General features: G+C 46.8%; 3 protein-coding genes across 4 annotated transcripts; 1 reads left to right on the forward strand and 2 right to left on the reverse strand.

Moving 5' to 3' along the window:
• Positions 1-62: 62 nt before the first annotated feature.
• On the reverse strand, positions 63-2,542 carry LOC114431209 (coilin-like). Its single transcript, XM_028398812.1, has 7 exons — positions 2,271-2,542; positions 1,248-2,181; positions 1,038-1,127; positions 922-969; positions 754-823; positions 569-657; positions 63-388 (listed from the first exon to the last, which is right to left on the reverse strand). The coding sequence occupies exons 1-7, from the start codon at positions 2,519-2,521 to the stop codon at positions 341-343; spliced, it is 1,530 nt and encodes a 509-aa protein (XP_028254613.1). The 5' UTR covers positions 2,522-2,542; the 3' UTR covers positions 63-340.
• Positions 2,543-3,621: 1,079 nt separating this feature from the next.
• LOC114431216 (retinoid-inducible serine carboxypeptidase-like) lies at positions 3,622-7,240 on the forward strand. The gene is made up of 13 exons (XM_028398822.1): positions 3,622-3,782; positions 3,922-4,055; positions 4,462-4,551; positions 4,885-5,040; positions 5,113-5,187; positions 5,433-5,505; positions 5,630-5,667; positions 5,743-5,871; positions 6,071-6,155; positions 6,232-6,345; positions 6,422-6,559; positions 6,655-6,818; positions 7,013-7,240. The coding sequence occupies exons 1-13, from the start codon at positions 3,722-3,724 to the stop codon at positions 7,073-7,075; spliced, it is 1,320 nt and encodes a 439-aa protein (XP_028254623.1). The 5' UTR covers positions 3,622-3,721; the 3' UTR covers positions 7,076-7,240.
• A 278-nt stretch (positions 7,241-7,518) lies between these two features.
• LOC114431214 (cytosolic endo-beta-N-acetylglucosaminidase-like) lies at positions 7,519-11,758 on the reverse strand. Of its 2 annotated transcripts, XM_028398821.1 has the most exons (15): positions 11,603-11,758; positions 11,040-11,116; positions 10,760-10,961; positions 10,503-10,651; positions 10,242-10,396; positions 10,003-10,151; positions 9,752-9,923; positions 9,574-9,680; positions 9,389-9,500; positions 9,118-9,305; positions 8,896-9,038; positions 8,646-8,745; positions 8,457-8,568; positions 7,944-8,366; positions 7,519-7,868 (listed from the first exon to the last, which is right to left on the reverse strand). In XM_028398821.1, the coding sequence occupies exons 1-14, from the start codon at positions 11,698-11,700 to the stop codon at positions 7,965-7,967; spliced, it is 2,166 nt and encodes a 721-aa protein (XP_028254622.1). In that variant the 5' UTR covers positions 11,701-11,758; the 3' UTR covers positions 7,519-7,868; positions 7,944-7,964. The 2 variants fall into 2 exon arrangements, with proteins under 2 accessions (XP_028254622.1, XP_028254621.1); XM_028398820.1 differs by having other exon boundaries at positions 7,519-8,366.
• Positions 11,759-12,708: the final 950 nt, after the last annotated feature.

The following is a 12,708-nucleotide window of genomic DNA, read 5'->3' on the forward strand; positions in this document are numbered from 1 at the left end:
ATGTGTGAAAAAAGGTTTTGGAATTCTCATATAAAACAGCGAAATGTAGTCCACAAAGAAACGTTCATTAAACATGTTTATTAAAGGTCACATCACTGTACAATACATAAAGCCATTATTGTCCCATTCCTAAAAAAACATCCACTCATCAGTCATTAAAAAATATATCGAAGCCCTGTTTAAAATGTAACAATAATAAAATATTTAATTATGCAGAGTGTATTTACAAGCACAGCCCAGTAATCATATACCTGTCAAAGCTGTCATACACCATGCAAAAGGTGATCCGACTTCAGCTGAATGACATCAGATCAGTGTGTGGACGTGGAGTTACAGACATTTACATGACAAGTCTTGGCTCCAGCAGAGACTCCCACCGCTCCGTCACCTGAGGGATGGAAGGCGAGGTGTTACCGACACCATTAAAACACCATCAGTATTTTCTGTTGTGTTTAAATGACTTTGAAGCTAGAGATGATTTTTAGCAGAGACCAGAACAAAGCACACAGAGTTACTGCTGGTTATCCTAGTTTAATAAATTGCTGTTGAGCTACAAGCTTAAACTTACCCAAGACTCTCTTGAGAGCGTGTACTCCACTCTCTCCGAGCCGTCCGGGTTCTGGTAGACTAGATCAAACTTGCCAGGTGCTACAGGAGCTGGGCGACAGGTGGCAAATAAGGATGTTCATCAGTCAGTTACATGTACAGGTGTGTCATTGATGCCATCATGTGTCTGAAATGGGCCAAGCTTACCCTGACAGACATTAAGAAGCTCAAGCTCAGTCTGTCTGCTGGTTGGATCGAAGCTCACAAGCTTCGCCTCCTTAAACAGTTATATGAATATAGACAAGCTTTCATTAGCATAAGCTTTGTAAAGTCCATTCCTGTGTTTGTTAACATTTTGAATAATCACATCATTACCTTATACTCAGACACCTCTGGTGTGTAGTTCTCAGTTAGCTCCAACAGCTGGAGATTGAAGATCACAGTTAGACACAGTAGCAGGACTTCAGGCCACACAGCATCGTGTTGCTTACCTTGAAGGCAATCTTCTGCCCCACCTGTGGAGGAGCAGCTAACAGGGGCATGGAGCTGTAGTCCGGTTTGGGAGCCCTTTCTGATCCGTTCTACATCCAGAGACACATCCAGAAAGCAAAGATAAAACTCTGTGTTCCAAAATGGACACATGCACCGGACAAAGAGGACAACATCATATCAGTTATTGCAGCTTTGACCACAGAACTGACCTGGAGGATCACCGACTTGTTGGTCAGGGAATCCGTCTGGTATGACAGCTCCTTGTCTCCATTGAAGCTGGACTCGAATCTGCCGCCGTGGCCTCTGCCTGCACCTCTACCCCCCTGTCCTCCAGCGCCACGATTCCCAGCCTTTCCCCTACCACGTCCACGCCAAGCAGACTGACCTCCCACAGCTACGCTGTGCTGTGGTAATGGGCGTTTAATGACCAGCTGGATCTCCTCCTCGCTGTCTGACTCATGAGCCTCTGGCATGTTTTCCTGAGGAGGGTCCACTTCAGCAGCCTGAGGACAGTTTAGGGACGGCTGGACAGAAGGAGCTGTGGGAGTCGAAGGCTTGTTTTTAGGCTGGACGTTTACACTGGTGTCCTCATCCGAGGACGAGTCTGTGTCTGAGGAGGACACCGGGGAAGAGGCTGCTTTTCTCTGAGGAGCGGGTTTAGTGTTCGTCTTGGAAGCAGCAGGGGTGGAGCTGGGGGTTTTGGTTGCAGGTTTCTTGGGAGCTTCATCTTCCTCACTACTAGTGCCACTGCTGGACTCTGAAGAGGAGGCTTTCTTTGACTTTGCTTGCGCCACCTGACGTTTCTTGGTGCTGTTAACAGGCGGGTCGACACTAAGCCTGTGTTTTTTGGGAGAAGCAGCAGGTTTTGGAGTGACAGCAGCATTTTTCTCTGCTTTCTTCTTCTTTCTCTTCTTCTCCGACTGTTTTTCTTCTGACGCTTTAGTCTTGTCTTCACCTGAGATCTCCTCAGGAGCCTCAGTCAGGCTCTGCTCAGTCCTTTTTTTCCTCTTTTTTGTGGTCCAGTCCACATTCACACCATTGTCTCCCAGCCGGTCCTCCTCTTCCTCTGTGGCTCTTCGTCTCTTTCTGCAGGTTTCACTTGCTGTGTGACCGTTCAGCTGAGGCAGACAGTCCAGCTTTACCCTGCGAACAGAAGCGTCTTTAATGATCAGACATGTTCACAGAGACCTTTTTAATCATGAATACATTCAAACATTCCAGCTGTCCCTCACTTGACGCTGTCGCTGTCCCGCACCACATAGATGCTCTCGGTGTGCGGCAGGTAGCAGTCCTCTATGAACAGGTTCAGGATGCTGCCGCGGCCGAACTCGAACTTCTCCCTGATGATGCTCTCCAGGTCCGCCACCACCCGGCAGGCGTTCAGGTCCACGAGCAGCCAGCACATGCGGTGGCCGGTGACAGCCGGCGGCGGGTAGTCAAAGTAGAGGCGCAGGCGGATAACGTTGGTGCTGTGGGCCGCCATGACACATGCAGCGTCCCCCCCTTTCCGCCCCGGCAATATGAAAGGCAGCACTTCCGGTGTGGATTTTCAAAGTTAAAGTGTCAGAAACTACATCATGTGTTTTCTCATCAAATAAAAATGATATTTATGCTGAAACCTTTGAAAGTAAACCTGGTTTATCATCACAATTTACGACCTTTAGGGTGATGCTGACCTTTGATTAAAACATTTCAGATACGATGTACTGATATCGCCACGTTTCATTATTTTTAATGGGTGGTCAAAAGACAACAAACTGCAACACTGAGACTTTTGTAGGGTGAGGTTTGTGTGTGTGTGTGTGTCTGTCTGTGTGTGTGTGTGTCTGTGTGTGTCTGTGTGTGTGTGTCTGTGTCTGTGTGTGTGTGTGTGTGTCTGTGTCTGTGTGTGTGTCTGTTTCATTATTTTTTAATGTGTGGTCAAAAGACAACAAACTGCAACACTGAGACTTTTGTAGGGTGAGGTTTGTCTGTGTGTCTGTCTGTGTGTGTCTGTGTGTGTGTGTCTGTGTGTCTGTCTGTGTGTGTGTGTCTGTGTGTGTGTGTCTGTGTGTGTGTGTCTGTGTCTGTGTGTGTGTGTGTGTGTCTGTGTGTGTGTGTCTGTGTGTGTGTGTCTGTGTCTGTGTGTGTGTGTGTGTGTGTGTGTCTGTGTCTGTGTGTGTGTGTGTGTGTCTGTGTGTGTGTGTCTGTGTGTGTGTGTGTGTGTCTGTGTCTGTGTGTGTGTGTGTGTGTGTCTGTGTGTGTGTGTCTGTGTGTGTGTGTCTGTGTCTGTGTCTGTGTGTGTGTGTGTGTGTGTGTGTGTCTGTGTGTCTGTCTGTGTGTGTGTCTGTGTCTGTGTCTGTGTGTGTCTGTGTGTGTGTGTCTGTGTCTGTGTCTGTGTGTGTGTCTGTGTCTGTGTGTGTGTGTGTGTGTCTGTGTCTGTGTCTGTGTGTGTGTGTCTGTGTCTGTGTGTGTGTGTGTGTGTCTGTTTCATTATTTTTAATGTGTGGTCAAAAGACAACAAACTGCAACACTGAGACTTTTGTAGGGTGAGGTTTGTCAGCGCAGCACTGCCCTCTGGTGGCTTGGAGGCAGTACTCACAGCGCAGCACGTTCAGCCGAGATAAAAACTGATTGATCAGCTGACCTCGGGTCGGTCATGTGATTTCTTCCCCTTCACCGTTCGAGGCGCAGCAGTTGAACAATGGCGCGGCTAGCATCAGCCCCGGGCTGGCTGTTCGTCCTCAGCGCTGTCCTCCACAGAGGTAAGATGAGAGATCTGTGTGACTTCTTCAGGCTTTGACTCAACCTGAGGGAAAACGAAAGTAATCTGACGCCCGTCCTGTGCTGCTAGAGAGGAACTGGGTGTCTCAGGTTTTGAGTCTGTGTGTCCATCCTGTGCAGGACTGTCCTCTCCTCTGGCGAGCAAAGAGGCCTGGGGCTACGTGGACGTGAGAGCCGGGGCGCACATGTTCTGGTGGCTTTACTATGCGGACAGTCCGTCCTACCAGGACCTGCCTCTGGTCCTGTGGCTGCAGGTGACACTCAGTCTGGTTGTCTAACAGATTTTTCATAGCAGTGTCCTTCCTCTCCGTTGCTGCATGTAGCTCACAGATCTCCCAGAAGATTGTCCCGTGACATAATGTCCTCTATCTCCAGCTGTTTTCATGGATCAGTTATAAGGGTTATTTCCCTCCTCAGGAACTAGTGATGTTGTTCTGTTTTGACAGGATGACTAACAACCATGCTGCTGCTATTCTCATAAACAGGAACTAGCCCTTTGAAAGCTTAAACTTAGACCAGCTGAAAGATAAACTGTGCTCCAGCTGAGCAGCTGTGGAAGCTAGCTTCACTGAGTGTTGATATTAGATATAAGACTCACACTATAATATCCTCATTAAATGCATCTGTTCCTAATTTGTGAACATGACGGTGTGGCTTTAGGGTGGACCTGGAGGATCTGGAACCGGCTTTGGCAACTTTGAGGAGATCGGACCCTTGGACAGGGATCTACAGCCCAGAAAGACGAGCTGGGTAAGACAGTGGACCTGAACAAAGCAATGAGCAGCATGTGTAATGGAAAGTAGAAGGTTTAGTTTAACATGGTGTGTGTCTGTGTCTGTGTGTGTGTGTGTCTGTGTGTGTGTGTGTCTGTGTGTGTGTGTCTGTCTGTGTGTGTGTCTGTGTGTGTCTGTGTGTGTGTGTCTGTGTGTGTCTGTCTGTGTGTGTGTCTGTGTGTGTGTGTCTGTGTCTGTCTGTGTGTGTGTCTGTGTGTCTGTGTGTGTGTCTGTCTGTGTGTGTCTGTGTGTGTCTGTGTGTGTCTGTGTGTCTGTGTGTGTGTGTCTGTGTCTGTCTGTGTGTCTCCAGGTCCAGGCAGCCAGTGTGTTGTTTGTAGACAACCCTGTGGGCACTGGCTTTAGCTACACCGACAGTCCAGATGCCTATGCGACCGACGTAGCCACCGTGGCCTCGGACATGCTGGTGCTGCTGGAAAACTTCTTCACACAGAGGCCCGAGTTCCAGGTGTGCGAGCGGCCCAGGCTGCAGTGAAGACTTCATGCTGATGCTTTTAATCTGATTGATTATTCTTCACAGAGCATCCCCTTCCACATCTTCTCTGAGTCATACGGAGGGAAGATGGCCGCTGCTATCTCCTTGGAACTCACCAAGGTGAGTCGTCTGTTTTATTTGTATCATTTAAGATCATGTGAGCTCACTGATACTGGTCATGTGATGCAATGAGGAAATGGAAACAAAGCTGACAGAGGACTGGCAGCAGTGCAAAGTTTTTCTGCTGACTGGAGTCTCGATGAAGCTGTAGTTATTCACTGTAAAGCAGCTCAAGTTAAGCGCCACCCAGAGAGGAAAGTGCAACAATGTGAACCCACTGAGATCATTTTAATGTGTATTTATAGGCCGTAGCCCAAGGAAAGGTGAAATGCAGGTTTGTTGGTGTGGCCCTCGGAGACTCCTGGATTTCTCCGCTGGGTGAGTTTTTGAAAGTGTAAATTATTCAAGCACCTACATACAGCTGCATGTATGTAAGACACTAAAGACCTTCAGAGGGTAGAGTTCAAACGATACGTTCACAAGACGTGTGCCTCCTCCACAGACTCTGTCATGACCTGGGGCCCATACCTCTACACCACTGTAAGTTCCATGTCTAAGGCAATGTCTCCTCTTTATTTGGAATCCAGCTGTGTTGACGTTTTCCTTCCTGTGCAGTCACTGCTGGATGATTACGGCCTGGCAGATGTCAACAATGCAGCGCAGGCGGTGAAGCAGGCCGTGGATCAGCAGCAGTTTGCAAAAGCCACCGAGCTGTGGTCTGTGGCTGAGACGGTGATAGAGCAGGTTGGTACACCACTCAAAATAAATCAGTGAATACAAAGCAATAAAATATTGATTACTGGCTGCCAGCTCCATATACAGCTAAACAAGACAACACTGTCCTCTTAACTTCAGACTTTTAAAAAGAGTTTTGTGATCTGAGCAGGGATCTGTGCTCTGTCTATGTGATCATGTCTTATCTGGATTTGGTTTTCTCCCTCAGAATACCAATGGTGTCAACTTCTACAACATCCTCACCCAGGATCCAGATGAGAAACTCACTTCATCTGCAGGAGAGAGCTACATCTGTAAGAAAACCACAACCATTACATGCAGTCAACATATGAACCATGGACTTGGTTCTCATGTTCCGTGTCTTATTAGCCCTGCAGGTACGTCGTCATCTTCATCGGCTCCACGGCCGGTCGCTGAGCGAGCTGATGAATGGACCCATAAGGAAGAAACTGGGCATCATCCCTCAGAATGTCACTTGGGGAGGTAGAGTACCTCAAACCTGGACCATGTCCCTTCATCTCCATTGTTTGAAACTTACCTGACCTTGCTGTGTGTCCAGGCCAAGCTGAATATGTGTTCAGCTACATGGCAGGAGACTTCATGAAGCCAGTGGTGGACATAGTCGACCAGTTGTTGACCGCTGGAGTCAACGTCACTGTGTACAATGGACAGCTGGATCTGATCGTGGACACCATGGGTAACTCGCTCGGTCTTCTTCGGTGGCTCAGACACGAGGCCTGTTTGTATGAAGTCACCGGCTCCGGTCGTTTCATCCTCTTCTTCTTCTCACAGGTCAGGAGCTGTGGGTGAAGCGGCTGAAGTGGGATGGGCTTTCAGCTTTTAACCAGCTGAAGTGGACCCCGGTGGACGACCCGGTGTCCCGCAGCATCACTGGCGCTTTCTACAAGACGTACAAAAACTTTGCCTTCTATTGGATCCTCAAGGCTGGTCACATGGTGAGATTCTACACAAAATATATCTGGCTAGTTTTCTACACACGTGAGTGAACTCAGGTCATTGCTAGGACTGGTGGTATCCTTCTAATATTCACTGATCATTGAAAGACGAGCTAGACGGGGAACATCACCAAAATATGAAGAGGGCCTTCAGAATAACAGAAACAGAATGACAGAGGTTTCTCCTGTCACAGATTCCCTCGGATCAGGGCCCCATGGCTCTGCAGATGCTGAAGATGATCATCCAGCAGGACTGACCCCTACGACGCCCTCCTTACCGCCAGCAGGAATGGCTCTGACAATCACAGTGATCACATGATTTTTTTTTTTAAATATTTCACTCCCTCTTAAACCAAATCTCAGTTCCCATCCATCCATCGACATTTTATTCACCATGAAATCAATAAAACTTTTTTAATGAGTGGCTTGCTCGTTCTTTGGAACAGAATAAAAAATATTCTCTAAAAACAAAAACATGCTGCATGATGTGATCACATTTATTTGTTGTTTAAAATGTATTAAGATTTATTTTGAAACCAGCTAAATATGTTAGCATGCTAAATTAAAATCTCATAGCCAGGATCTCAGTGTCTCAAGAGATAGAAGCAGCTGTAGACCTTCAGTCATAAACAGTACGCCCTCAGTATTTGGACGCAGTGAAATAAAACAATATGTGATTAAAGAGCAGCTTTAACTTGGGTTCAGTGCTGATAACATTTACTCTGATTATGTTTACAAGTCAATAAAAGAAGAGCCCCTGCCTTTATCATAACACACCTGCTTTTGTAATTTCTCCAGGTTATCCAGGGGTTAATGCCTCAGTATTCCCTTTTTGAATGGCTTATTATATGATTACATTTTAATTGATCCGATTATTAGTCGCTCATACATACAACATACCTTTATCAGATTTGACTGTTGTTTCAGGTACAGCTAATCAACAGTAAAAAAGTACATTAAATCAATGATTGAGTTAATCAGTGCTGACACCAAGGACAGATACAGACAAAAGCAGCCCAGGGACCTGGTGTGTCACCGACGGAACCCGATCTGAAAAAAGCAACCAGTAAAGACACGTGAGAGACGTCTGAGTTCCACTTCAGAAGCAGCAGCATACATAGAGACCTTCTGTCAGCTGGTTTGAAATCATTCTGTGACGTCCTCCGTGTAGCTCAGGCTTCTTCTTCCCCAGTGACTCTCCGGGATCGTGAAGCCCTTCCTGAGCACCGGCTCCACCACTAGCTCCAGCAGGCCAGGCGGGTCTGGTATGGCCAGTTCTGTTACCCTGAACAGATTAGAATAAGCCCGACCCACCAGTGCCAGCTGACCTGGGGGGATCCTGGGATCGGGTCCTCTCAGTCGTCGCCAGTACACCCTGAAGTGGCGTACGAGTTCAGCTGGGTAGTCCCAGCGAAGAGTGGCGTTGAGGTGCAGGCAGGGAGAGGACGAGTCCTGCAAAGTACCAGCACCATGCAACCAAACCACATCTTCAATGCACATGCCATGAACCAGCTCAGGGGGCACCTGCAGACTGGCTACATCCAGGATCTAGAAGAGAAAAATAGATGAGGTGGTGAGGAGAAGAAAAATAAAACATGCTAAAAATCTGCAGAATGATCCAACACACTGAACCCACACCATGATTTCTCCGATCCTGCAGCTGAACGGCCTGTCCTGAGGCTCTCCATCCCGATGGATTCTGACACAAACCTCCCTAAGAACACAGCCACTGAGCTCCAACTGGGTGCATCTGTGACAGACAGACGACAGAAATCTAAAATAACAATAAAATAACAAAAACAAAGTTTAACTGTCGGCGTGCTTCACCTGAGTGTCCAGCCTTGTGGACTTAGGTTTCCACACAGCTGAGTGAAATGCCTCACTACATCGTGTCCATCATCCAGAAATTCAGGCAGCACACTGGTAGCTGGAAACAATAAATAAAAATGCAAATAAATAATAAAATAAAAATAAAAATAAAAATAAAAATAAAAATAAAAATAAAAATAAAAATAAAAATAAAAATAAAAAAACTGATAATGAAAAAATAAATCAGCACAATGTCATTAAAACTCACATTGGATTTCCTGGACATCAATGTTTTTGCACTGACTGGCATCTGCTGTCATCAGCTCCAGGGAGACGGTCACCCCAGCAGAGGCCTTATAGACGAGGGTCACCAGAGTCTTGGGTGCCAGTGGAACATGGAGGGAGAAGATCCTGTCAGAGCAAAACAGCTACTGCCGACTGACGCAACTTGACGTAAAAATAACAGCAAAAAAAAAAAACAAATACACACTTGGCACAAAGGGAGGGGCTGTGAGCTGCAGGGATCAGGCCGTCAAGAAGCAGCGAGCAGCCTCCATTCCAAGCATCCTCCGGGCAGCCGCAGCTCCTCAACCAGCCCTGAGCCACCAGATCCACGTGGTAGTACAATGGCTGGATCTCCTGAGCAGTCAGGTTGAACCAGCTCCTCTTTGTCTCTTGCTGCAGACACATAGAAAACAGTCAGCTAGCTGGATGACAAAACTCCATCTCCTCTTCACATTTCACGGACCACAACTTTCTACCTGTCCTCTCCAGTAGATGGCTTTCCCAAATCCCTGGCAGAAGGAGGAGATGAAGGGGAGAGGCGAGGCTGGCCGATGGATGTACAGGTAGTCTGACAGAAGACCCCAGAACCTAAACCCAACAAAGACTAAGTCAAAATATATTACAGACAACTGAAACCATCGTCCAGGGTTAGTCGTCTCACTTGTCTTGGTTCTTGCGGAATTTGCTCTTATCTTCGTGGGTCTCATACACCCAGCCTGGAGCAAAGATGGCCGCAGAGAAGTTGTGCCTCCGAATGAGTTCCAGGGCCTGCGGATAACTGAAACGCTGTAAAAGTGCCTTAATCACAAAGCGACACATATTGTAAAAAGGTTCATTACCTTATTTGTTTCAAACATTCCTCCCACCACGTGTCCCCGTGCAAACACATCCACCCCGACGTAGATGTCAGCCTGGCGGCCCTGGGCCCCGCTGTCCTCCTTCATCACCTCCAGGTTCTGTTCTGTCCAGTTGTAGTTGGTGAACAAACCATCACAAGCATCGAAAAACATCCTGTCATGGAGATAACATCACGGCTGAGGAGAAGCGAACAGTGAAACTGTGTCAATGATTCGCTGAATCTTTTCCGTACCTGTTCGACTGGTTGAGCTCATTCTGCCACTTCAGCTCTCCACTGTCGAGCACACTGTCGTACCACAGGACGAGGCTGCTGGGCACTCGCTCGTGCATCTGGTCTGTCAGGTAACGCAAAAACAAAGGTGTGTTCTTCACCGCCTCCTTCTGTAAGCGGGGGGCAGCACACATTATATACATAACCAAGCTTTGCAACTGAATCAGGCGCACAGAAGCACACACATCTGTCCTACTCACACTGAGGACATTCTCTATGTTAACGAGCCAGCCATCAAAGCCATGACAGTGGCTGATCTGGACGAGTTTATCAGCCACCGCCCGGTACGACTCCTCGTCTTTCAGGAAGGCCTCACACATCGCAGCTCCAGACGTCCACTCAGTGATAAACGTCCCTGGAAAACAAGCAAATCACACAGATAATCATTTATTTATATCTGTTATTTCAAATAGTCCCGGGGAAAAAGAACTGAAACGGTTTCTCTTTCACTTTTTGCTCACCAAGAACAATGACGCCATGTCTGTGTGCAGCATTGGTCCACACAGCAGGAGGAATAGTCACAAGGTGGTGGCTGAAGTAGTTGAAAATATCTATGTACTGCCAGTGATAGAAGGCATATGGAGCCTCTGTGTTAGTGCCCTGCACAAACCTCAACAGCAGAAGGAAACATGACATCAGGGCTGTGACTGAACTATAAAAATCACCCTACATACGCTTAAAGGATTGTATTTATTTAACCTTCAATATAAAGCCATACCTGTCATCAAGGTAGCCGCCCATCATGTCATGAGACACCAATGTCCGGCGCGGAGTGCTGGCCAGAGGAGGCTCGCGAGCTGCCAGAGGGACAACCGACACGTTGAAGGGGTTGGCCTCACTTCGTTTCCAGGACAACAGCTCCTCCATTGTACAAAGCCCACAGCTGATCGGTTCAGTGGTGTCTGCATCATAATGTTTGGCTGGAACACAACAGGACACACCGTGTAAGCAAAAGCCACATACATCAGTGCCTAGGTCTGAAAATACAGCCGCCCGACCTGGCAGTGGTGACGGTGTAAACTTCACCACTTCAAGAACACTTGAATCCACAGGCTGATCCAAGCAGGACTCCAACCTGGTGAAAGTAGAAGAAGGCAGATGAGGCGCATGTTGGTATATTCTCAGAGGAAGGAGTGGTGTTGGTGTATCATCTACTGTTATTCAGTTTAGTCAAGATTTTCCACTAGTAAACTCCTGCTAGCTCATCCACCCCACAGATACATCCACAGCACAGGTGAAGCTCAGCCCACCCTGCATACACACTTTGCTAATGGATGAACTATTGTCTTGAAGCTGAACATTTTAACTTTGCAGCTAGTGTGCTGCCATTGTTGATTATTTTCTCCATCCCCTTCCCCAGGTAACTCCCAGCAGCAGTGTCCTCAGCCTTCTTCTGTTGAACAGTTAGTGGTTTGAAGCTGCTTGATTTTTACAGCTAGCACAAATCAAAATAATACTGCAACCTGCTGAACACACAGAGCCAGTGCTGCTGAGGGGCTATAACAAACCGTCACAACTCTCCTCAGTTATAGTTACAGTTTATCATATTTAATATAGGTACCGGTCAGGCTCGGTTCTGCCCCTCTTCTCGTCGACACCACTAATGTCCTCTCCGCCTTCTCTTTTCTTTCGTGGAGCGTTGTTTTCAGCTGACGCCATGTCATTCAGTTTATTGGAGAAAATGATGAAGCAACTCTGTAAAGAAAAAGGAAACAGAGGAGTTCTTCTTCCGGGAACTACGCGAGACTTCCGACTTCTAGTCCTTCACAATAAAAGCACAGTTTCCAGATATTTACGCGACAACATTCGACGAACTACACAGCGTGCAAAAATGTGATAAAATACTTCCACCAGTTTGTTCATTCCGTCGCTATTACAAACATAAAACAGTACCAAACAGCTGCCAGAACGTGCATCGATATTTATAATTCAACTTTGACTTTAAACGTGTTTCTTTTTAAAGAAGTTGCCAACAGACTAAGTAATTTTTACATCTGACCCCCTCCTCCTTTTTTATTACTGCTATTGTTCATCTTAGGGCGTGTCTGGAGTTCACAGGCCCGGTGGACAAAGGAGCCAGCCCTTTGTTATTGTGGAAGAGCAGACCTTTATTTTGAAGTGTGGTCGCCAGCAGGAAGCCGCGCTGCTTTCTGAGGTCGGTTACGTTCGGAACGGAAGTTGACAATGTATTAAATATTCGACCCTGCTCCTTCAAAGCACAACGCAGGAAGATAAGACGCGAATTCCTTTAGTGTAACTTCATTTTTTTTGCTGTTTATCTAATTCTTCTCAACACATGTGTAATGTTAATAGAAGAAATGTGTAGCAAACGTCAAAACATGTTAACATTCCAGTGTTTTACAAGAACAATAACACCAGAAAGCCATGGGAGATGTGGATAATGTTTAGAGTCAACTCTGAAAACATTTTGGGAGACACGGAGTGGGGGTTTCGTTCTCTGCTGGTGTTTTTATTCCGCTTTCTTTGTCAGATTGTCTCAGTTCCCTGACGTCCGCGAAGGCAGCAACACAAAAAAATGGCGTCCCTACATTATGTAAACCAGGAAGTGAATTTAAACTTTAACGGTCTTTTCTTTGGGTGTTTTTTTTTTAATACTTTACATTGTTAAGATATTGAAATATAATTTAAAGTTGGACTACGAACTAA

The sequence above is a fragment of the Parambassis ranga genome, unplaced genomic scaffold (assembly GCF_900634625.1).
Source record: "Parambassis ranga unplaced genomic scaffold, fParRan2.1 scaffold_61_arrow_ctg1, whole genome shotgun sequence".
In the NCBI taxonomy this organism is placed as follows: Eukaryota; Metazoa; Chordata; class Actinopteri; family Ambassidae; genus Parambassis; species Parambassis ranga.

Bases quoted from the DNA above. Each gene is read 5' to 3' on its own strand.
- LOC114431216 (XM_028398822.1), top strand. From the start codon at position 3,722: ATGGCGCGGCTAGCATCAGCCCCGGGCTGGCTGTTCGTCCTCAGCGCT. The intron at 3,783-3,921 runs GTAAGATGAGAG...CATCCTGTGCAG, and splicing joins CAGCGCTGTCCTCCACAGAG to GACTGTCCTCTCCTCTGGCG. The intron at 6,560-6,654 runs GTAACTCGCTCG...TTCTTCTCACAG, and splicing joins TCTGATCGTGGACACCATGG to GTCAGGAGCTGTGGGTGAAG.
- LOC114431209 (XM_028398812.1), bottom strand. From the start codon at position 2,521: ATGGCGGCCCACAGCACCAACGTTATCCGCCTGCGCCTCTACTTTGAC. The intron at 970-1,037 runs GTAAGCAACACG...TTCAATCTCCAG, and splicing joins GGCAGAAGATTGCCTTCAAG to CTGTTGGAGCTAACTGAGAA. The intron at 824-921 runs GTAATGATGTGA...TAACTGTTTAAG, and splicing joins CAGAGGTGTCTGAGTATAAG to GAGGCGAAGCTTGTGAGCTT.
- LOC114431214 (XM_028398821.1), bottom strand. From the start codon at position 11,700: ATGGCGTCAGCTGAAAACAACGCTCCACGAAAGAAAAGAGAAGGCGGA. The intron at 10,962-11,039 runs GTCGGGCGGCTG...GTTGTGTTCCAG, and splicing joins TACACCGTCACCACTGCCAG to CCAAACATTATGATGCAGAC. The intron at 10,397-10,502 runs GTGAGCAAAAAG...CTTGTTTTCCAG, and splicing joins ACATGGCGTCATTGTTCTTG to GGACGTTTATCACTGAGTGG.